We start from the raw sequence: 26,060 nt of genomic DNA, 5'->3' as shown, positions 1-26,060 counted from the left end.
AACATTTCATTATAAAAAGAAGAGTCACATCTTATCCAAGGGTTAGTTTTATTTATTACAAAACGTTTTCCCGTATATGAATAAGGAAACACAGCAGATATTGGTAAACATTTTAAAGGTTCATGACCAAAACATATAAACACTTGTGAGTCATCTCATTGGACTAGGTTTAAAGTCTTCACCCCCTCTTCCGATTGGTCGATATTTGATAGTTCCTATTTTTTGCTATAACCTTTGAATGGTTTGTCGTACAGACTTGTGAGTCGCATCACTTGATTTGAGAGTTACTTAGCCTCGTCCCCTATTCTGATTGGTCAATATATCATATATGTTTTTCCCATAACTTTTGAACAGTTTGTCGTACAGAGTCATGAGTCAGCTCACTGGACTCGGACAAAAATCCTTGTCCTTCATTAAAGTTACTTAGCTCTGCTCCCTGTTCTGATTGGTCGATATTTGCCCCTAACGTGGACAGAGGTGCGAGGGCCCGGTCCATGCAGGTCCACCCACCGTAGATCCGCCCCTGGTATTATTCCTGACCCAGTAACTCCTTCATGACCAGCTTCTCATTTATAACAAGAGCTTTGTACAAGATCTCTGCTGCTTCAGCGGTGGTCACACTGTCAAGGATCGTCCTCATGCTTTGTTGGAGTGTGGTCTCAACTTGGACGTTGGCGGCCATTTCAGGATGGAAGCCCTTACTTTGCAGGTAATCAAGGATGGGACCCACATTCTTCACTTTACTGACTAAAGCCTCCCGATTTTCCATCAAGAAATCCTGTTTGACTTCATGCAAATCAAAGGATAACATACTGTAAATCTTAAGATTGTTAAGTTGAAAGAAAGAAAAACACATATATGAAGATAATGGGTGTGTACCTGAAACAGAATGGCTGATGGGGTTCATTCTCGTTGGTTTGGTTGGTCCTGTGGATGACATGAAGTGAAAGCCTTTACTGCAGGGTTTACACACATGATTAATATTATATTTAAATATTAATCTGAATAAATATCTTCTAATCATATTACATTATGTTAGTCATCAAAGTAGCAGCTGAATAAACAATTATGAACAGAATTATAATTGTGACTATTTAGTTTAATAATGTAAATAATCGATCTATGAATGCAAAAACCTCTGTGTGTAACTTTCCCCCAGCATTACTCAAGAACCGTAGAACCAATCTACCTCAAACTTGGCCTGTGTCTCAGAGGACCTGAGAGTGTGTTGAGCTGAGTGGGAAGTCAGAGAACACATAATCTGTCTGTCTGTTTGTCTGTCTGTGTCTTTCTTTCTAACCGGGTGGGGGTATCGTTCTCACTAGGCATTGGCCTATGCTTTATTTTTTATATATTAGCCATATCTCTGGTCCAAAGATATCTTTGGTCCAAAGATAAAACAATCATAGCTTTTAAACAAAATCATCATGTTCCTTCTTGGGTCTGTGATTTTTTATTTTTTTTTACCATGTCTAAAGGTTTAGTTGTGTATAGGACATAGTGCATGCCAGTGCAGTAAAAGCAGACAAGTGACATATATAATGAAGCTATGTTTGGGTTATACATCGTTTAGGAGTAGTGTCTGTAGTAAAGTATGGTATATAATAATGGTAACAATGCCTGCCTCCTGCATACAGAAGGGGAGCTCCAGGTGTTCTAATGCAATGAATAGTGGACTATGGGTCTGCACAGGAGAAACACGGATTAAAGGTGTGAATGTAAACAGCAATGAAATGTTCCCCATAATTCATAATGAACGAACAACTGTACCTTTAACACTCAAGTTGCTATGCGTCCACACTTTGTTCTTCTCAGGTGCTTGCACCTCCAATGAGACGACTTCTGTATTGAGATCCATCTTCACCATGAATGTTGGAGGGTAATTTGGTCCATAGTTCAAATGGTAAGGATGCGAAGCCTGAAGACACATAGAACTGTTTTACTATTGCATCGATGTATTACTGTAGTAGTGCTAGCCTCAGCAGCAGCAGCAACAGCAGCATTCCTCACCTCAAAATGTATTTGGAAGTCACTTGAAATCTCAGACTAATGAAAATTGGCCTCACCATCATTTTATATGGCTTTTTGACAATAATTTACTAAATAATTTTAATCAATTAAACATAATTGCCGCAACTAGGATTTCTTAGGACTTTTAGTATGTTGTTCTGGTGACTTCATAGAAATGGTCTGTGAAGAAAAAAATTATGTTGCCATCATTTTATGACTTTTTGACAATAATTGGCGTCCATTTTGGATTGATGCCAATTAAACATTTTTCAACGTTTCTTCCAGTTAAGGGGGAGTTTTTTGTTGCCACCTTTGCATAAATGTCTTGCTGGGGATTAAACAATATGGGGTCTCTGCTCTACATGTAAAGTGTCTTAAGACAACTTTACATGAAGTGGGCTGTTCTAGAACCACCATGAGGCCAATTTGAATAATTGGGGAGGTGGTTTTTCCTTGGCCTACTGGGAGTGTACGTGCAAAGTTACATGGCAATTGGACGCTGCGTTTGTGGCATTTTGTGAAAAATGAGTCACTTCCGCACACTTTGAATACCAATCATAGCCAATCGGAATGGAATCTGAAAAATCGGACTTATACATACTTGATCAAGTGACCACAAATATGTAGCGTTTGTGTGAGTTTTGGACAAAATCTGTTTGAGTAGTAGAAAAAAGTGTGTATTGACAAAAATGTAAAATGTCAGAAAATCTTGTCAGGCGGAAATGGGTGGAAATGCTAAACTCAGATTGTAATTTTACCATAACATGGTAAAAGGGTTAGCCCTAACTGACCCTAACCCTAGGGCCACAAAGGCAAAGTCTTAAAAAAGAAAAGCAAGTGTAGTATTTTTGTTTTTTCGTTGTATATGCAAGCAGAGAATCCCAGTAAAATAATGAGATATTGGGTTAATTACATTGAGTAAATAGTATTGTAACTGTAACTGCTGTATAACACCAGGTTATACAGTGGGTTTAGTGTGTGATACCTTAGGTTGTACATCATGTGGAGGACAGTGCAGACTGTAGACTTCCCCTGGAGTGAAAAAACACTCTGTCGGAGTGTTGATGTATTTATCTTCTTTGTTGTAAGACTTTGCTATCACCTACAATGACAACAAGACACCTTGACCAGCTGGTTCACTCATAATGTCTGGTACATTGACAGATTTTACAGGCTATGTACACAGGCTTTGTTGCCATTAATATCTGGGTAATTTTGTCCTTAGACTACAATATAAACTTTGGTCTTGAATTACTATCCTCTGGTTGTCTTTTCACAATCTGAATCTATTTCATGTTTTAGTACATACGTTTAAATAGATTTAAAGCCTCTACAAGATGCTCGTTACTTAACATAACATACATTACCTGTTCAATATCCACATTGCTTGGCAGCAGTAATACTTTCATCTCAAGTATGCGGCTTGGTTGTGGAAGGAACAGCAGAACTTGACCACGGGTTGGTTTAGGGTTAGGGTAAAGTAGTTTGTAAACCAGCCCAAACAATGACAGGTGGGTCACATTTACAACCACGTGAGTCTTGGTCACTTTCAGTGGTTTTAAGAAGTTCACCCCCTCATCTGTGATGTGGGCCACAGAAAGGTCATCATCTGTGAAAGGTTTTTAGACATTTATCAGATTATTTACCATGAATCATATCATTCTGAAAATCAAACCCAAAACAATGTGTACTGGGTCTAACGTGGCTGCAATGTTCATTCTCAGGACACAGAAGTCATTAAGTGTTGTATCTGATTTTCACATCCTACATTTAGTTTAAATATCAGCAACGTTCTGCTTTAAAAATAGATTCCATTTCACGGTAAACCTCAAAAAAAGAAAGAAAAAAAGAAAGAAAGAAAGAAAATAACACAATTGCTTCTTTAACACCATGCCTAAACCATAATATACAACATCCCACGTTGGTTTCCAACATATTATTGTCTTTTACACTGTGTAACTCACCGGCTGTGACCTCACAGTGTGGCAGGTGTAGCTGGCAGACAGACTGCTGAGGACACTGGATGTCAAACAGAGGACCTGCAGGAGTCCCTCCTTTTGACTGGAGCTGTTCCTCATCCCACTGAACAGTCCTGTAGAGGACTTCTCCTTCCCCTGACGTTTTAAACGCCAACCCTGTCTTTCTGCACTGGAACAGCCCTGTCTCGGGTAACTTGAACCTGTGACACAAAACAAGCATTTATTTGTATACATATTATGTATATATAATATAAGATATTGTGGGGGCTTTTCTGCCTTTATTTAGTTAGTACAGTGGAGAGAAGCATGAAACAGGGAGTCAGGGAATGAATGACATGCAGCAAATCTGCCGTCAGGCTTGGGAATCAAACCCGGGACACCCTTAACCACTTGACAACCGGCACCCCAAAACATTGATTGATTGATCATCTATTGACTTCATTAGGTGTCATGATGCCACATGTTGCATCCAGTTCACGTACAATCACAGTGGTTGGTTGAATAGAAACAACATGTTAGTGGAAACAGGAAGACCTGTGGTGATTGATCACCTGATGTTCTCAAAGACAACTTCTACTTCTATAGACGAATCCACAGACGTGCTGCCTGTAGTGCCTGTAGGCAGCCTTAGCTGCGGTGTCCACACCGCGACACCGCAGCTATGCAGCGGGTCTGTGGATTCGTCTATAGAGGAAGCTGTTGAGGATGACCTACCTGTATTCATTGGTTCTGTGTACCGTGTGCACGATGGGGGAAAAACTGGTCTGAAAGACAAAGCAGGAAACAAACTATCAGTGACTTTCCTGATGTTCAGTCTGTGTGATTATTCTGTATGGAGCTGGTTTTACTCACAATGTCCATGTTGGAATGATCAACCTCATCGGATATTACTCCTTCAGATTTGATCACAATTTCACACAAATCGGTACACATGATCTCTATAGTCATGTAATCAAGAAAAACCTGTTAGATTTTTCATATTCCATCCTGCTAATATTGAAATCTAAAGTTTGCAGGAGTGGCCCGTTTTTAACAAAATGCCCTAAATCATGAACGCAGCGTCCGATTGCGGTGAATTGCGCACATTCACACTACATTATGGAACAAATGCCACCCTTTCAACATTGCCCTATTATAGCGCCACCAGGAGGCCAATTTCATTTTTTCCCTTTTTTTAGATTTTAAATTACTCCTACAAATGTTGTCCAAACATCACGCAAATCGGTACATATTATCTCTTTAGTCAAGTGATCAAGACGAATCCGTCCGATCTGTCCGATTGGTGAATTCTGAACATTGCTGGCCCACACTAACCTACCTGACCTGGTGGAGACCTGTGCTCAGGTCACAGGTTTTGCCAGTCAGGAGAGGTACCAAGGAGACAGAAACAAGACCAAGGCCCCCGGTCTGTCTGCTATGGATGTAGAGAACAGAAGCACATAGAGTGGACCTGCTCAGCCACAAAGCCCCTGATCACTGCTGCTTTGTCACTGTTAAACTACAGAAGGATCTGCTGTCCCGTCTCTCCTTCCCTTCCACTGAACGTGGACTCAAGCAAAGGACCTACTATATTTAACAGTGTCAATTATTAATAACGTTCAGTTAGTATAATTACACAAAATGTTACAAATTGGTGCTTCTACCTGTCTTTGTTCTAATCTACATGGTTGGTGTGTATAATAATACATGCATTAGTGGTTATTTCCATAGTGGAATGAGGTGGGTGTCCCATGCACTAAAGCCAAACTAACCCGGAGAGTGTTTTTATGTCATTCTGAGTCCGAATAAACAGAGTTTGTCTCCAAAGAGATTCTTGGGTCCACCCATTCAACACAATTCAGATAAATAGTAGACTGAGACTTGAATGAGACAAAGAGCCAGGCCTTTACTGACACTAGAGCTTCTCTCTCCTTATAGAGACTCTGCTTTACATGGACTCTGCTTGTTTTACATCCTACCAGATAGTTCATTAGCCTACATTCATTTGAGTTGAGAACCTCTGGGTTAATAATGATCTCACCTCTGGTTTCTCCTCCATCTTCACATCAGGTTGACCCTCGACTTTCTTGCTCTCTATCTCTGCTCCCCCCTCCTCTTCCTCCATCTTCACCTCCCTCTGGGAGGTCATGGAGCTGCCTGTCTGGACATGCTGGGAGCTGAGGTCTGTACTGCTGCTGACTGATGCTGGAGTGTAAGTCTGTCCTTCTGTCATAATAGAAGAACTCTGAGACAGCTGTGTCTCAGAGTTTGCTAAGAGATACGTTGTATAGTTTAATTGATATAGATTTATTAGTGCATTCAATTTAAAAACTCCAATTCATGATTTCTTTCTCAGAAACTGTAAGGGCTAGAGTTACAAGACTTGCAGGGGAGGTTTATAATTTAGTGCGAAATTATTATACAACATTTGCCTCATGGTGGCGCTATAACAGCCCCCTTTACGTTTTGGCCTATAACTCTTGAACTGTAGGTCTTAAAATCAAAATGTATTTTTCCCTAAAAGCATTTCCACTTTGATCCATAGGGGGCGCCAACCGTTCCATGCAAAAACATGATTTTTGGGGGGGATCAATCATAGACATATAAAGGTAGACGCCTCCTTCGGCTCTGAAGCGTTCGTATCTCGGGCGCGCTTCCTTGTTCCGCAGGGCTAGCCTATCACTTCCTTCCGCTTCAGCAGGGGGCATTCGGTGGGCCAATCAGAGGCAGGTGGGGCGGGTCTTTTCTCTCGCGCAGCAACTAGTCAGTTAGACGCGCTGTGATTGGCCAGTAGTCAACGCGATGTGATTGGTCAGTAGTGAAACAGCCCTGCGGAAGAGCCTTGTATTGAGATACCAGTCGCTCCAATGAACTGCAGAGGCCAATGAGGTATCTAGGTTTCTATATCTATGGGATCAATCCTCTCAAAATGAAACGCGAGTGATCTCAGGAGTGACGTGACAATACAATTGGCGCATTACATTTGTGGGAGGGGCCTATTTCTTTAGTGGGAAGGACCTATTTCTTAAAATCGAAACGGCACGTATCACGAACGCGGGATCCGATCGGCACCGAATTCGAATCGCACGTCGCGTGGCCGAGGGTATTCCTCCCAGCGTATCACTCGAGTCCCGGCGGCGGCGACCCCCGACCGGCGTCGGCGCAACCACACTTTGCAATTTCCCAGAATTGCCACGCGTCTAGTTATATATTATATTTTTCAGAATGGGTACCAAAATATATATTTATAAAAAATCAACTCTGTCCATCTTGTGTGTCCCCCCTGGCAGACTAATTTCTCCTCCTGGACACTGTTGGCAAAGCACAATGTACATAGAAATGGCATGTTGTTGACTAGTGAGAGGACAGGTGGACAAAATATTGATCAACCAAGACAGCAAAATCCTGAGTGCTAATTTAACTCAGTCTAAGAGTGTAAAAAAATGCCATTACAATCCACATGTACATTCTCAGAGTTAAAATAACACTCTTGCTGTGGACACCTACCATCTTTTTATACATGGCCCAATACTTAATATTATTAAAACTGTCATGAAAATTATAACTAGAACTACAGCTATGTCTACAACTGGAACTAGACCTGAAACTAGAAAAGTCCTTATTTCCAGTGGTGGAAAAAGAACTCAGATATTTTACTTACGTAAAAGTATCAATACTGCAATATAGAAATACTCTGTTACAAGTAAAAGTCCGGAATGAAAACTTTACTTGAGTAAAAGTACAAAGGTATTGGTATAAAAATGTACTCAAAGTACCAAATGTTAAAGTACTAAAATGCTTGAAAACAGTAGATCTACAAGCTCACAACGTGTCACATCGCGACGCGTTGTGAGCTTGTAGATCGGCTATTTTCAAATAGCCTATGTATAAGATAGGGCTGAAGTGGTTAATGTATGTTTTATAATATCATGATTTGCAAAGCAAGTAAGTAACTAAAGTTTTCAAATAATTGTAGTGGAGTAAAAGTACAATATTTGCCTCTGAGATGTAGTGGAGTAGAAGTAAAAGTACTGAAAACTGGAAATACTCCAGTAAAGTAAAAATACCCAAACATTTTACTTAAGTACAGTACTTGAGTAAATGTACTTGGTTACTTTCCACCACTGCTTATTTCTAACAACAATAAAAAATCACAAACGTTTCTACGATCCCTAGAATGTACACAAGCATAGGCCTACTTACATCTCAGACAATGATTTACTATGATACTGTGGCACATTAGGGGCTCACTAGTACAAGCGGTTCTCTACGTTTTATTTGCAAGGACCCCCATTGTAAATGACCCCCAAGGCACTGTGCTTTTATTTTGTTATTTGGATTGGTGTGTCAGATCACTCAGGTGCATTGCATTTATGTTAATTTCATGTTTCTGTGAGGTGCTTTTGAGATGCTCTTATTTTGAAGGTTATTGCTTGATTTCTCACTACTATCACCTGTCTGCTCAGCCAGAGAGAGACTGAAATGTTTGCAGCAGGCAGCAGCACCAGGGTTAGGTCTGCTTGCTTGACAGTAAGATACAAGTAAAGGTTTTAGCCCCCTGCCTAAATGGGCACAAGGTATACATTCATTTGTTTAAATTGTGTGCATGTATTTTATTTGTCTAAGGTCTGTTTTGTAATAGTGTTGTTCAATGTGAATGATTGTTTTTGCAATTTGAAAATGTTTAATGTCCAATTGTTTGTTTGTTTGTTTTTGTGACAGCTTTTACGTTGTTGGTTTTAAAATAAACCTCATCTAAACCACCAGTAAAAGACCATCTTTGGGCGGGGTACGCTACAGTAAAAGCTTCGACCCTCATCTCTTCAGCGATCCTGTTGCACAACCCAAGGGATTCCACGGTTCAACGGCACTCATCCTACACGGGCAGCAGACAGTTGAAGTTGATGTGATGGTCAAAGACATCTGAAGGTAACATCCTAAAGACATTCAAAAAGGAGGACACAAGCCTTGTCTTGGAGTACAAATATGGAGAAACAGATGGTAGCTCTCCAGAAGGAGATTGAAGAACATAAAGACACTCTCCAAAATGAAACAGAAAACTTTGCATTAAGAAGTGAATTAAAAGAAAAAATTGAAGAGAAAGAGAAATTAATGGCTGATCTGCAGAGTCGTGTACTAGAGGCCACAAAGGAACCTCGCCATTCTGAACGTCAACGAGTTCCCACAGAAAAAATGCATGCTTACCAACAAGAGGAGTTGAGTAAGAAAGAAAAAAGACTAATTACCCTGTATGAACAGTGGAAGATTGTGGCCCGTAAGACAAGACAAGAGCTTAAAACAAACATAACGGAAAACCATCTGACATCCCTCTTAGACCCTCTTGAAAAAGCACAACATGTAGTCACGAGGACCTATATGGAAATAAGAGATCAGATCTCACCATCAACTGAACTAAGACGTAAAATTGATGCATGTGAAGCTGTAACTAAGGATATCACCAAAATTATATATGATAGGATAACAGAGGTTGATGGAGATTATGATGCAGAGTGTGTCAATGGACGGCTTCGTGGGCTATTGGATTGTGAATATGCCCGCTCTATTTATGGTTCAACTGCATCACAAGTGTATGTTAGCCATCACTCTGTGGCATCTTCACAGAGAAGTAATCACTCTGTGATATCTTCAAATAAAAGCCATCACTCTGCAGCACCTTCAAATAGGGGCCCTCCCTCTGTGGCACAACCAAATGTTAAGCCACCCTCTGTGACACAGGCAAGTGTTAAGCTTCCCTCTGTGGCACAACCAAATGTTAAGCCAACCTCTGTGACACAGGCAAATGTTAAGCGACCCTCTGTAGCATCTTCTATTGCCAGTCATCACTCTGCTTCCGTGTGTATGGCAACCAAACGCGCAGATGCAGCCGCTGAGTTAGCAACAAAGGAAGCTGAATGTAAAGCATTATCAGAGGAAAGAAAACAAAAGGAAAGAATAAGGAATCTAAAGGAGCAATTACAGTTTCAGGAGTCTGAATTGGAAACCCTACAAAAGGAAAGGGACTTGGCGGCAGCACGAGCCAGGTTTGAGGTCTATAACAGAGAGGTACAAAGGGAAACGGACAACCAATCTGTTAAGTGTGACCCCGAGAGCCAGCGCCCCACATTCTCTTCTAATGTAAAGCCCCACATTCAGTCTGTTAAGGGTGAGCCTGATATCCAGCGCTCTGTCTTTCCTTCCTCTATGCAGCCCCACATCCAGTCTGTTAAGCGTGACCCTGATAGTCAGCGTTCCATACCCCCTAATGCCGTGCAGTCCCCCAGTAATGTGGCCACACAACCTCCTCTCACTGATGTGTCTTATCTAGCACAAGCTGTACAGGACAGCATAGCATTTAATAGACTTCCCATGCCTGAGCCCACAGTCTTTAATGGCGAACCCCTTCGATTCATTGAGTGGAAGGCCTCCTTTATGTCGCTTATAGATAGAAAGGGCATTTCTTCTGCAGACAAACTATACTATCTAAAGAAGTATGTTAGTGGCCCAGCTCATAAATGTCTTGAAGGTACATTCTACCGAAGCGATGAAGATGCTTATCAAGATGCTTGGACCAAACTTAATCAGCGATACGGCCAGGCTTTTGTCATTCAGAAAGCATTTAGGGAGAAGCTAACAAATTGGCCAAAAATAAATGCTAAGGATGCAGAAGGAATAAGGAACTTTTCAGATTTCCTGAATGCTTGCCTACAGGCTATGCCATATGTTAAAGGTTTGGACATACTGAGTGACTCTGAAGAAAACCAAAAATTAGTACAGAAGTTGCCAGATTGGTTAGTGTCACAATAGAATCGGCAGGTCACTAAGGCCCTCATGGAAAGTAAAGAATTCCCCAGTTTCCATGTTTTTGCTGCATTTATGTCAGTCGAAGCAGAAATTGCATGTAACCCAGTTACTTCTATCTATGCTCTTCGCTCTTATGACTCACCCAAGGATAAAAGGGACCCAAAGGATATAAAAAGGAACACTGTAAATGTTTACAGTACTCAGACAACTGTAGACAGTGACAAAGAAATGGCAACCAAAAGTGCCCCATGCATGTTATGCAAGGACAGTAATCATCAGCTCTATAAGTGCCCCAACTTCATGGAAAAGTCCCTTGAGGACCGAAGGACAATAGACTATGGCCTCTATTCTGTGGCAGTTTTTTTCCCGTTAAATCGGGATAATGGACCTGCGCCGCCCCAATAGGTTATTCTAGCACCTGCTCTACCCGTCACCATTATGCCGACGCCGTTATTTGCGCGTGGAGGTGTGCCCGTGGGCGTGTTGTTGCTATATCCCCCACATTGCAATTCTACAGACACACATGGGTACGGGTTTCGGGGGGGGCATAGTGGAATCTAATACCACCCGCCGTCCATTTAGTCGTTTACAAGAGCGCGCCCAGGCGGCTTCAACGCGCGTCCACTTGGACACATGTGGACGCGCACAAGGGCTCCACCTCCATTCCTCGCATATAAAAGTCAGATGATCTGCGGCTGTGAACCCTCATGACCCCAGACAAGCAAACAATTGAGATCAGCGCGAGAGAGAGAAAGAAAGACAGACAGACAGACAGACAGACAGACAGACAGACAGACAGACAGACAGACAGACAGACAGACAGACAATTTACATATACATTTTATATATAAATTTACAATTTATATATAAATAAATATTGGGATCATGGCAGAGATTCTGCTGAATCGGCTTGATGGAATGCTGGTTGTTCCACCAGAACGAGTCCCGCGCCAGCGAGTCTCCTACCTCAACCTGACTGGTATATATATTTTTTTTTTAATCAATACATTTTGCCGTTTTTATAGTGATAAAGTCGTTGGCAATAACATTTTTATTTTCCACAGAACGAGAAAGCGTGACGTTCCTGCGCCTCACCCGTGGGGCAGTGACAGAACTATGTCACTTAATTGCAGATGACCTAGAGCCCGCTGGCCCTGGCTTTGGTCCCCACTTGCCTATTGCTGTGAAAGTTACTGTGGCACTTTGCTTCTATGCCAGTGGCACTTTTCAAAATCCACTGGTCTTGGCTGGAGGAATCAGCCAACCCTCCGTAAGCAGGGCTATAACTGCCGTCACGAATGCCATAGTCCGACATGCAGGTAGGTACATCACTGGCATCCCTGTGACACCCGAGAGACAGCGCCGGGGCAAGCAGGCTTTTTTGGCAAAATATGGGTTCCCTAGGGTTCTCGGCGCAGTGGATTGCACACATGTTCTAATTCGGGCTCCGAGGCTGAACAGTGGCGCTTATGTGAACCGTAAGGGAACCCATTCCATTAACGTCCAGGTGATTTGCGATGCAGATGAAAACATCTTAAATGTATACGCAAATCATCCTGGAGGTAGTCACGACGCCTTTATAATGGAACAGTCCGTCATCCCAGCAGTCTTCCAGACTCCGAGGAACCCCCCTCTAGATGGTTGGCTGTTGGGTGACAATGGCTATCCATTAAAGACGTGGTGCATGGTGCCATACCTAGCGCCGACAAGTGTGCGTGAGTGTTCTTTTAATAGAAAACACTCACGCGCACGTATTGTCATTGAGCGGGTCTTTGGCCAGCTCAAAATGCGCTACCGCTGCATGGACAAGTCGGGTGGAGTCTTGCAGTATGGTCCTCAGAAGGTAGCACGTTTCGTAGTGGTATGCTGTGTGTTGCACAACATTGCCAAACAACATGGAATGGTGCTGGACTTCGACGAGGGTAGATTAGCGGACTATAGAAGACGGCAAGCTGAGCTGCGACTCCGCTAGTCATCATGTCATCTGCAGCCTGCCTCGTAAGTAATTTGTGCAATCAATCAGTAGCCTAATACATGCAATTTATATAGCGCTTTTATTATACTCCATGTCGCTTACTAAACAAAACATGGAAATGGTTGCAGTCAATGTAGGCATTTCTTTGGCTGTACATATTTTCTAAAATGTTTGTACGCTTCATTTCAGATGGGTGAGGGAGTTGGAACCAGCAGTGGAAAAAGTAGGCTACACATTTTGTACTATTAAAAAAGTACTTTAGTAAAAGTACAAAAGTATTGGCATCCAAATATAGGCCAACTTAAAGTACCAAAAGTAATTATGGCCCATTTCGCAAGTTTGAACATGTTGCAACTAATTTGAAAATAGCAGATCTACAAGCTCGTAGATCTGCTATTTTTGGCTTAAGTTCTCCTCATAAATGAGATGTTAGGGTTCAAGTGGTTAAGGTAAAAAATATATATATATATCACAAACATTTGGAGGACCCCCTGTTGAAGACCCCTGATCTAAATCGTCACAGTAACTAGTAAGACACATTTTCCAATAATTGTAGTGGAGTAAAGCACAACATTTGCCTCTGAGATGTAGTAGAATAAAAGTAGGCTATCGGAAATACTAAGTATAAATGCATCAAAATGGTACAGTAAAGTACAGTACATGTTTTCAGTCTTAAATCCTTTTTTTATTTCAATAATAATAAATAAACAATAATAACAATAATACTACAAGAAAACAAAAACAGGCCTTCTATAACTGTTTAAAAAAAAAGGCCATAAAACATCCTGGAAACAAAATTTACAAAATAAATTAAATTAAAAACGCTCGTGCATGAGGTCAAGGCAAGGCAGGTGAGGATCTTCGGGTCCTCACATCATTCTTTGTTCATTCACTACTTTCTTCCTCCCCTCACTCGCAGGCGTGAGCCACCACGGGACCGCCGGCCACGGGAGGGAGGAGGAGGAGCTGCTGGATGGTGGGCCGCTCTGGTGTTGGGAGGAGAGCGAGCTGGTGGTGGTGGTGGTGGTGGTGGTGATGGAGGAGCAGCAGCAGCTGGTCCGGATCGGGCCGCCGGAGGCCCCAGCACAGAGAGCGACTCCAGAGCTGCAGCGCTCCGCTGAAGGACAGCAACTCCCTGCTGGAGCGCTGCAACTCCCTCCCTCATGAGCCGCCCCTGGCTGACCATCTGCCTGTTAAGGCTGAAGAGACCCCGCCGAAGACCACCCAATTCCCGGTCCAGCATGCGGAACCCTGCCTGCTGGATCGCGAGAATTGGGTGGTCCTCTGGTCTTACCACATTTCTGAATCGGCGGGGGCGGGGTCTCTTCTTGGCCCGGCCTGCTGGAACCCCCGACGACCCTCGGCCTGCTGGAACCCCTGAAGATCCTTCACCAGGATCCTCGGCTCGCTCTCCCCCCTGTGTCTCCTCCTCGCCAGGAAAAGCCACGGTGGAGGGTTGAAGTGGCTCATCTGTGGGAATAATTGACATTTAGGCCAACTGCACTCATTTGTTTAGATTTTTAATAAATTATCATTTTGTTGGAACATTTGTTATGCTTCATTCTTTCCCCCTTGGTAATTGTTAAACTAGCCTATACTTGCCAGTCGATGTCACATGTTTGAAATGTAATTTTGAAATAGGCCTAAAATGTTATATTATCCAGCAGCCTCCACATTAATTAGAAGTGAATTGGTTTAAGGCGATCGGCGAATATACGCAAAATTCGGACTCGTTCCGAATAATTAAAAGACGCTTTTGCGCTCCATGTAAGCTTGCATTGACTTTATAAAGGTTATTAAAAAAAACGTATTGTTCGCATGAAAGAAATCGGCCCGGGGTGTAAGGACCTTGTAGTGTTTAATCTCTTGATCTCCACGTTTTCTTTTGGTGAGATTTCCCTTCAAATTTAGAGTATTTGCGCTGACTGTAGAACTTGGATCAGTTTCATTTTTGGGGTTAACTTTGTGGAGGAAGTAGGCCTACTGTTGATTATTAAAGTTGACGCTACATTGGCAGAAATTGAGGGTTTGACGTCCATTTATGGCCGGATTTAATTAATAAACAATCATTTGTGGATTTTTATCCTGTGATTATTATCTAGAACAATTGTTTGATATTTTTTCGTTTGGGTTAGACATGGTGCTGCCCACTTCTTTTACTTTTCGTTGGAATTAAGTAAGTAATTCAGAAACACCTGCTCCTCTGCACGGACGGTGTTAATGTTTGGAATAGGCCTACCTACACACATGGCGGTCATAATAATCTCAGATTGCGCATACTAATGTCCGATGATTGTGTGTCTAATGAACGCAAGTGTGTCGTTTCTGACCATCCATGTCTGCACATTAAGCATGGTCTTACTCCCAAGAAATAGACCTTCACAAAACCAGGTGCAATTGGCAAAATTATTGAATTACCTCCCTCTGCCCCGCCAACCTCCACTGGTCCGCCGATGCCATATATACTCTCGGGGAAGAGAGTGGAGGCGGCGAGGTCTTCCGAGGGAGTGAGGACCTCCACCGTGCTTGGTCCTCCCCCTGTGGCCAGCAGTTCCCGTCTGTTAGCGGCGGCCTTGGAGTGATTGAGGGAATATTTTATTGACAATTTCAAGGTACAGCAGTATGATAAAATCAAGGGGAAATCCCAATGGATTAATCGCGAAATTACACATATATGCAACAAACCTTTTTTTTCCCCGTTCTTTTGGTGGTGTCGAACCTTTTCTTCACTTGCTCCACACTTCTAGTGATGCCAGAAAAGGCCGACACCGCCGCCGCTACATCAACCCACGCCTGCCTTGCCTCGTCCCTTTTTGAAGAATGATGTGAGGACCCGAAGATCCTCACCTGCCTTGCCTTGACCTCATGCACGAGCGCTTTCACCTCATCGTCCGAAAAACGCGGAGCACGCCCAAGTGATGGTTGCACTTCCTCCTCCATTGTGGGATTGCGTGTTGTGGGTTACGCAGCCTGCTCTTAAAGGCAATGGCACCTGGCACACTGATTGGTTTGATTTGTGTAACGCCCAAACCACACCTATGCATAATGTAACGGGTAGCTCAGGTGTTTGGCGGGTCACGGGGGTGCCATAGAATACCGAATTTTGCGGGGAAACGCCTCTTGCCTAGTCCGAAATCCCTAATTAGTGGTTTGTTCAAATGTCCCTGGGAATAGGGCCCTATGTTATGGATGCACAAAAGTGGGACATAGTTCAAAAGAATGTCGCCGCCGTCACAGTTGTGATACATGCAAGGGGAGACATCCCACCTGTCTTCATGACAATAACTATGTTAAAAACCCAAAGGGAGACAAACCTGTGCAGAAGGATAATTCAACAGAACAGGATACAGATGACATTGCATCAGCTCTGTCTCACAAGATCACCAGAGAAGGACAGTCTGCTAGCACTTCAATGATTGTGCCGGTATGGGTGTCATCTGTCAAAAATCCAAACAAGGAAAAACTTGTATATGCCTTATTAGACACACAAAGTGACACTGCTTTTATTGATCGGGAGGTGAGCAGTGAGCTGCAAATGGATCGTTTCCCAGTTAAGCTAAAACTAACCACTATGTTGGGAGAGAATACGGTCATGAATAGTGAAAAAGTAACAGGTGTCCGTGTGAGGGGCTATAGCTCCTCAGTACACATCGACCTCCCTTCATCATACACAAAAGACTGTATACCTGTCAACCGGGAGCACATACCAACCTGTGAAACAGCCAAACACTGGAGTCATCTCTCAGCTATCACAGATGAAATACCAACACTCCTGAGTTGTAAAGTTGGCCTTCTCATAGGCTACAACTGTGCCAGAGCATTGGCGCCAAGAAAGGTAATACTGGGCAGAGAAAACGAGCCCTATGCTGTCCAAACAGACTTAGGGTGGAGCATTGTTGGCTGTTCAAGGCCTTGCCTCGATGCACCAAGGACAACTGGACTTTGTCACCGGGTTGCTGTTAAGGAGTTACCCCCTTTAACACCGATGGATGCAATTCGTGCTCTCGAGTGGGATTTCAAGGATGTCACTGGACATGACAAAACCGTGTCACAAGAAGATCTAATGTTCCTAGATAAAATAAAGAAAGACATGACACAAAATAATCAAGGACATTACGAAATGCCCCTGCCTTTTAAAGACAGACCATACCTACCTGAAAACAAGCCGCTCGCAGAGATCAGACTCAGTCACCTCAAGAGGAAATTCTCTAAGGATGAGAATTACAAGGAAGACTATATTAAGTACATGGATGACAACATGGAAAGGAGTAATGTAAAGGAAGTGCATGAGGATGGAGCTCCTGGTGAAAATGTGTTCATGCCTCATCCCAGAGTATACCACCCAAACAAGCCAGATAAACTGCGGGGGGTATTTGATTGCTCTGCTAAGTATAAAGGAACTAGCCTTGATACAATACAGCTTCCAAAGGATGTGAATCTTGAACCTCCGATAGGAGACCCTGAAGTAAGGAAAGCTCAAACGCTACAAACAAAGACTACAGAACAAGTAAGACTTATAGACCGCCTGTGCAAGTTTTCATCTTGGTCTCAGGCCATCAAGGCTGTAGCGCGTCTTCAACGTCGAACTAAGAAAGACAAATCAAAGACACACACGACAGTGAGTGAACGAGAAAATGCAGAGCGTTTTATCATCAAAGACCTGCAAGATAAAGTCTATGGAGAAGAAATACAGCTGTTGAGCAAAGGAAATCGGCTCCCTTGTCACAACAAACTGTATCAGTTGGATGCCTATTTAGATGCCGAGGGTGTTCTTAAGGTGGGAGGAAGACTAAGTCGTTCATCCATCCCTACTCTGTTTAAACACCCAGCGGTTATTCCCAAGGAGCATCATGTTACTAAACTGTTAATTGCTCACTTTCAAAAGGTAAAACACCAAGGAAAAGTTTTCACTATCAATGGGATCCAACTAGGGACAAAGGATGAGTGATTTGCCACCAGAACACATAGAACCCTCGGCTCCTTTCATGTATAAGTGGCATGGACTGTTTCGGGCCCTTTCTGATTAACAAGGAGAAAAAGGGCACTAAAGCTGTCCGACAAGGATGTACTGGTCAAAAGAGTCAAAATAGCTTTAGGTGATCGAAAACTCAACGTGAACGTGTTAGCAAACTGACTGTAGTAGAACGCCCAGTACAAAAGTTGATTCTGTTATTAGAAACTGTTTAAGAATTTCAGTCAAAGTTAAATGGACCACAGTATGGTCATCATGTGAAGTTGTTTTTTGCTATGAGTCAATTCATATGTGAAAATTATTTGTGTTTAAGTTTGCCTTAAGTTTGTAAAACACAAGATAATTATGGTGGGAGTGTAAATGACCCCCAAGGCACTGTGCTTTTATTTTGTTATTTGGATTGGTGTGTCAGATCACTCAGGTGCATTGCATTTATGTTAATTTCATGTTTCTGTGAGGTGCTTTTGAGATGCTCTTATTTTGAAGGTTATTGCTTGATTTCTCACTACTATCACCTGTCTGCTCAGCCAGAGAGAGACTGAAATGTTTGCAGCAGGCAGCAGCACCAGGGTTAGGTCTGCTTGCTTGACAGTAAGATACAAGTAAAGGTTTTAGCCCCCTGCCTAAATGGGCACAAGGTATACATTCATTTGTTTAAATTGTGTGCATGTATTTTATTTGTCTAAGGTCTGTTTTGTAATAGTGTTGTTCAATGTGAATGATTGTTTTTGCAATTTGAAAATGTTTAATGTCCAATTGTTTGTTTGTTTGTTTTTGTGACAGCTTTTACGTTGTTGGTTTTAAAATAAACCTCATCTAAACCACCAGTAAAAGACCATCTTTGGGCGGGGTACGCTACACCCATAACTCTGAGAGTGACAGACCTCTAGCTCTTTACATTTTTCAAAAGATTTTCATGAATAAATAAATAAATCTAAGAAATTCTATAAATTGAAGGAAAAAAAAGTAGTTACTGTGTATCAACTTACTGTAAGAGTGAATTGCTTGCATGTGTCTCTTTAAGGAGCTGTTATGTCTGAAAGGTTTATCACACTGGTCACAGTAGTAGCAGTTGTCTGTATGCATTATTTGGTGTGATCTGAGGCCATCGTTAGTGCTGAACAATCTCCCACACTGGTCGTGGTCACAGTGGTAGGGTTTCTTTCCTGTGTGATAACTCTGGTGGTGTTTTTTGAGATGGCCATTTCTCCTGAACCGTTTCCCACACTGCTTACACTGGTGGGGCTTCTCTCCTGTATGCATTCTCTGGTGACGGATGAGATGACTTCTATTGCTGAACCGTTTCCCACACAGCTCACAGTTGATATGTTTCTTCACTGGTGGTTGGGAAGGAGAGACATCTGGGATGGAGAATTATGGGAAGATATAGAAACCATAAAAGGATTTAAAAATAACATGCAAGCTGTGTTGTATTGCCGACAGTAGTTCTCATTTTAAAAGCACCTTGAACTACTTCTTTCTTCAGATTGAGACATTATGCCTTGAGTCTGTTGCACCATTTAGCCAGTTAATACAGCATAGGAGGAATATAATGTCCAAAACATTTAATTTTCAGATAATTGAAAAGAACCTGTGTTCCATTAAATCCATTGTAGTTATTATGGCAAAATTTTTACTCGCATTTTAGTAAAAGTAGCAATACCACAATATAACATTTACTCTGATAGTGAAGTAAAAGGCCTGTATTCAAAATCTGACTTGGGTAAAAAAAAAAAAAAGTATTGGCATCAAACAATTAACAAAGTAAAAGTATTCAGATTTTTCTAAATCTGTCCTATTTATCCTAATTAAAAAATAGCCGATCTACAAGCTCACAACGCATGTTTTGAGCTTGTAGACTATTTTCGAATAGCCAAAGTATAAAAGAGGGTTTAATTGTATGTTTTGTAAAAAAAATAAAATAATAATAAAGTATTTCAAAATTAAAAAGTACAATATTTGCCTCTGAGATGTAGCGGAGTAGAAGTATAAAGTATTGAAATACTTTTATCTTAGCAAAAGTACCCCAACACAACACTGCCAAGAAATGATGATTTTATAAGTAGTACATGCTACTCAAACACACAGACTACCCCCCCTCTCTCTCTCTCCCTCGCTCTCTCTATCGCAAGCACGCGCGCGCGCGCGCACGCACGCACGCACGCGCACACACACACACACACACACACACACACACACACACACACACACACACACACACACACACACACACACACACACACACTGAACAGTGAACACAAGCATCACATTTTGCATGCATGCAAATGGACTGAGGGTGTATTACAGATTTTCTTAAATGGTGTGCGTGTGAACACTCTGTCCAGTGTTAATATACGGTAACATTTCCTTATCTGGTGGCTGTACAGCCCAGCGATTCACAACCTTTTCTGGATCAGGGCCCACTTAGAAATCTGACCAGTGGTCAGATAACGTCATATACTTTAAGTTCCTATTTGTTGGTATCACAATAATACTTTTTTTTCATGGTTTTAAAGAAAAAATACCATGATTTTTCTTTTAATGTCAATGTTAATTATCAATACAATCTTAGTGTTTTTGCCATGCATTTGGAGGCCCCACTTGTAATATATACTCATGGCCCACAGGTTGGTAATCACTGTTGTATAACCTATTGAAGATGAAATAAAACTTGTGACAAAACCATCACATACCTGCTCTGTGTAACTTTACTTCAGGCTTCAGCATTGCTTCAAGCAGTGAGATCTGATGTTGTTGTTGCTGTTCCTCGTCTGACGCCATTGACAAGCCTTTGGAGCCAGAGAGCATCATCTGTCTTTTAAAACTCCTAAAAAGTTCATCTTCAGCCCATTTTGCCAGTCGATATTTCAGACACGGTTTCACCACTTGGGATCTGAATTTACTACGTAACATTTTTATCGAGTTCAGTATGGTAATGACCTGACAAATTATACATACACCACTCCACTTGACCATAAACTACAAGTAACCAAGACACACCCTGCACACCTAAGCTCCTGTCTGGCATGGTCACATGTAGCCAAGTTGATTGGCAGAGAGTGGACAGATAGACAGTCCGACCAATGAACCAGCACTCAAATACAGGCTTGCATGCTGTTGACACCCACCCATGCACGCGCGTGTACGCGCGCGCACACACACACACACACACACACGCACACACACGCACACACGCACACACACACACACACACACACACACACTGAACAGTGAACACAAGCATCACATTTTGCATGCATGCAAATGGACTGAGGATGTATTACAGTGTTTCTTAAATGGTGTGCGTACTATTTTGTCCCTAGGGGGATTCTGATTTTGAAAAGGCTTTCGACAGTGTGGATCGGGAGATGCTGTGGAGACTGATGGCGCACTATAGCATTCCCCCAAAGTTGATCAGCATTATTAAGAACACCTACCAAGGGATGCAGTGTCGTGTCCTCCATGAAGGATGCCTATCAGAGGCCTTTGAGGTCCTGACTGGGGTGAGGCAGGGATGCATGCTCTCGCCCTTCCTGTTCCTCCTCTGTATAGACTGGATCATGATACAAGCAACGAACAATAGCCGAACTGGCATTTCTTTCTTTCTTTCTTTCTTTTACCTTTATTTATTCAGGGAAACCCATTGAGAGCAAGCTCTCTTTTTCAAGGACGCCCTGATAACAAACATTTGAATCACATTACAGTGTCACAACTTTGACAATAAAGCAAAAAGGAAAAGCAGAAGCATAAAACAACATTAAAATAATCGCAAAAGGCGGTGAATCAGACAATACAGTGAGGACATGGATAACAACACAGAGATTTAAAAATCTGATGCAAATAAACAGTGTTACATGAAACAGGTACAGTCACTATGTAGTGTGTCCTCAAGAAGCACCCTGAATGTCTCTATTGAGACCAATCGCACCAGTTTCAGAGAGTCCTGAAGTTTGTTTCATTTGTGTGGAGCATAATACATGAATGCAGTTTTTCCTTGTTCACTGCTCTTACGTGGACTGGTGAACGTGTTGAGTGACCAGTAACCTTTGGTTCCAAAAGCGAGGTTAGGTATAAAGGAAGTTTACCACACAAGGCCTTATAAATAAATAACATACAATGTTGCTCTCTACGAACTGCGAGAAATGGCCAACCCACTTTATCATATAAAATACCGTGATGGGTGAGATAGTCATCACCAGTAATAAAACACAAAGCACTGTGCTAGACTGCATCCAGAGGCTTCAGTGTGGAGAGTGACGCATGCATATACAGTGTATCCCCATAATCAAATACAGACATTATTACAGATTGAACAATAGTCTTTCTGCTGGTAAAAGAAAAACAGGACCTGTTTCTGTAAAGGAAGCCAATTTGACCTCTTCATTTTTTGATTAGGTTCTCCACATGAACCTTAAATGAGAGTTTGGCATCTAGCCAAATGCCAAGGTATTTATAAGATGTGACCAGCTCAATTTGTTCGCCTTTAAGAGTGTAAATACCAGTAAAGGGATTTATATTTGGAGACCTAGTAAATACCATGCATTTTGTTTTGTTGTAGTTTAAAACAAGCTTAAGGTTAATTAGAGCCCATTGAAACCTATTGAAGACAGGTCACTTCCAGAACACACACACACACGCACACACACACACACACACACACACACACACACACACACACACACACACACACACACACACACACACACACACACACACACACACACACACACACACACACACACACACACACACACACACACACACACACACACTCCCTTCAGATATGCTGCTACATACATACTCCCACACACACACACACACACACACACACACACACAAATCCCCCCCCCCCCCACACACACACACACACACACATACACACACACACGATACTCCCTTCAGATATGCTGCTACATACATACTCCCCTACTCTATCCAGTGTTAAGAGGCATGTGATGGCTGACTCATCAGCCACACATTGAGACAGCTTATATTGTATGGTGATTTCCTTTTGTTTTATTTATTTAATGTTTATTTTCAGTTGTATATTATACACACATGCATCTAATATATATATATGTTCAGTTATATAAGTTGATTTGTTTTGAGCATACTTATTTTTGTTATTCCTTGATCATTTATTTGAACCGAGAGAAGAGAGAAACAAAAAAAATAACAATATTTTAAAATCAACATAGTTTCCCTGTGTCTCTCCTTCTGACCAACTGGGTCCCTGACAAGGCATTTCTGTATCTGGTGGTTGTAGCCCAGCGATTCCCAACCTCTTCTGGATCAGGACCCAGTTCAAAATCTGGAAAGCGTGCACCTTTATTTTAATGATCAATTGATTGTGTTCTGGCTTGGATCTAACTTTTAAGTTCCTATTTGTCGGTATCATAATGTAAACACATTTTTCAAGGTTTGAAAAAAAGAATACCATGAAAATTGTGTTATATATTTGTTTTATATTAATGTTTTATTATCAATACAATATTGGTGTTTTGGTAATTACTTGGGGGGGCTTGCAATATACTCACAGCCCACAGGTTAGGAATCACTGTAATATTGAAGATGAACGAAAACTTGAGTGACAAAAACAACACATGCCTGTTCTGTATAACTTGCTGTTCATCGTCTGACACCATTGAAAAAACCTTTAAAAATTTAAAACCCTAAAAAGTTCATCTACAGTCCATTTGGACAGTTGATATTTGAGGTACGGTTTTATCGGTTGTTTAAATTTTTGCCGGACCCAGGGGGTCTGGCTTACATGAGGCTTTGTACCTGTTTTCTCCATACATGGGCATGGTCACTTTGTCCTTAGGCCCCAGCCATAAAATTCTGTCCCCCTTTCGTCCATACATGGGCATGTGTTGTACCCGTTTTCTCCATACATGGGCAAAAAACTGGTTTTGGTCACTTTGTCCTTAGGCCCCAGCCATAAAAGTCTGTCCCCCTTTCGTCCATACATGGGCATAGACACAGGCTGACACGTCATGTGAAGTCTGGGTCTGGCAGAACCAGGTCTCCTGGTCTTGTTAAGGAGCATTGAATTATGGCAAAAATAAGCTTTTTGAGCTCAACAAGCTCACAAAGACTATCGGTGTGATGCATTGTGAGCTAGATCTTCATTAGGTGAATAGAATTTGGAAACAGACATGGAGGTTGTGTCTCATAACCATTTCTTAATGTATCTCTCATGTTCATTCTCAATCACTGCCTCTACTTCCACTTATATTCTGCTCATGACAGGTCTGTCCTCCCAAAACAATATTCAACCATTACGAAAATTACGACAGATTCTAAAATCCCTGCTAGCAGCCCCTAGAATAGTCTGTACAAAGTGTGTCACTAAAGGAAAGCCATGGGGTCACCCGTCACCAAAATCATTCTGGATTCAGCCTGGAATCTGCCTATTAGATTTAAATGATGAGACATCTTGTGTGAAAAGTTAATATTTTGTCCTGAGGGTGGCATTAGAGGACAGGTTATGGGGTAGAGTATCAAATAGGGTTAATCTACCAGGAAGCATGAATGTACCAGCAGGTTTCAATGCAATCTGCCCATTCAATTGTGAGATAACGTGTGTGCAAGAGGAAGGTTTGGCCAATTGGGTGGACTATAGACCAGAGATGAAAGGACAATGGGTCAACAAAATCATCAATAAGGGTCATACTCTGGGGTTCATGAAAATGCAGAGAAGATGGAAGGACAGAAAGACATAGCCAACCCCAATTAATGGACTTTGACATCAAAGGCCACGGGCCAATCACAGCACTTTTGTGAGCCTAATTATTCAGGAAACTCCAAGACCACAGAAAATCCACTGAATGTTCAAAGTTCCGTTTTTTTGGGGTGTAATTGAGGTCAGAAAACAAAAAAATATATACGTAGCCTGCGAGTTAGTTCTGGGAGCATACACTCGAGAGGTTACATGCATGCTCATTCTATGTGGCTGTTTACAGCGTCATGCAAGATCCATACGTCATACACTGACGTGGCAATCAGCTGTCCAATTGGGCGGGTATTTAAGTCACTTGAATCAGGCATTCCATCCGCTTGTGTGTTCTGGATTGTTGTCATGCGGCGTTTGCTCCCACCACCACCCCAGCACCCCCAGTAGGCTCTGCTATTGGTCTGTTCACCATGGGGGGGTTGTTATTATATATCTATCTCCCTGCTTTTAATGGTTAATGATGGTTGTCTGAATTGTGCTGAGCAGGGAGAAAAAAATATAGCAGAGTCTGAACGCCAAGATAAAATATTACATCCACACTTATATTCTCATTCTATAATATTGCTTCAATATATTCGGTCTATAATATTGGTTCAATCTATTCGCGAGTTATCTGACAGAAAAACAGTTAAATAAAAATAATAAAAATTATTTCATGTCATGAAACCTTTAAAGTTTCATTGGCAGCACAGTCTGCAGACCCTTCTTCTTTTTCATGTACGTATTTTTGTCCAGCACCCGTCAAATGTTGCAATTCCTTGGAACTGCATATATTTCAGTTATACCCATAGAATTTGGCACAGGTCCCTATAGTTAATCCTCTGCTCATGACATTTTTGTCTGTCTATCCGACATCATGACATGAGAGCAGATGGTGTTGGGGTTGGCCTCACTGATTACTATAATACCACAGCTATACGCAGATAGACAGACATGGCATGCACGCACACACTCACAGAAGGAGAATGTTGAGCCTCTCCGCCTGTAAACACTGCTTCTTGACATCACACATGATTTATACTCGGTTCCTCACTGGTGTTGTAAAAAACAGTGGTCTACACTTTTACTTTAACTTTAGTTACAAGTTACTTTGTAGATTTTGATTATTATTACTAAACATACATTAACTACTTCAGCCCTATATACATTTCGGCTTTTTGAAAATAGCCGATCTACAAGCTCACACGCAACGCATTGTGAGCTTGTAGATCAGCTATTTTCAAAAGATTTGTATACATTTTACAAATTTGAAATAATAATAATGAATACTTTCTACTTTTGGTACATTTTGATACCAATACTTTTGTACTTTTACGCAAGTACATTTTCTATAGTATTTATTGCAGTATTGATACTTTTACTTAAGTACTTTTTCTGGTGAAAACAAAAATAGCCGATCTACAGTACAAGCGTTTTCCGGTATGTGACACAACGCGCAACCATATATAAATAGGGCATTACTGAACCGAACATATCATGACTCAATATACTAAGAATTGTGTGTTTGTGAAAGATCATTCAAATGACCCCCCCCCCCCTGTTCTTGTAGTCTTTTTTAGTATTTTTTAAATGTAACTGCTGTTTTAATTTCTTTGCCTAATAAAATAT

General features: G+C 41.7%; 1 protein-coding gene across 1 annotated transcript; it reads right to left on the bottom strand.

Moving 5' to 3' along the window:
• Window positions 1-1,676: 1,676 nt before the first annotated feature.
• On the bottom strand, window positions 1,677-20,497 carry LOC308100484 (uncharacterized protein; the record flags this gene model as incomplete). The annotated part of the gene is made up of 9 exons (XM_080449548.1): window positions 1,677-1,684; window positions 1,771-1,918; window positions 2,996-3,112; window positions 3,378-3,619; window positions 3,975-4,189; window positions 4,704-4,753; window positions 6,010-6,239; window positions 18,706-19,053; window positions 20,410-20,497. 9 exons carry the CDS (start codon window positions 20,495-20,497, stop codon window positions 1,677-1,679), a joined length of 1,446 nt encoding a protein of 481 aa, XP_080305674.1.
• Between the last annotated feature and the right edge of the window lie 5,563 nt (window positions 20,498-26,060).

Source organism: Gymnoscopelus braueri (genome assembly GCF_963280865.1).
Source record: "Gymnoscopelus braueri genome assembly, chromosome: 14".
Classification (NCBI taxonomy): domain Eukaryota; kingdom Metazoa; phylum Chordata; class Actinopteri; order Myctophiformes; family Myctophidae; genus Gymnoscopelus; species Gymnoscopelus braueri.
The sequence above is the reverse complement of the archived record's forward strand: the minus strand, read 5'-3'. Positions and strand labels throughout refer to the sequence as shown.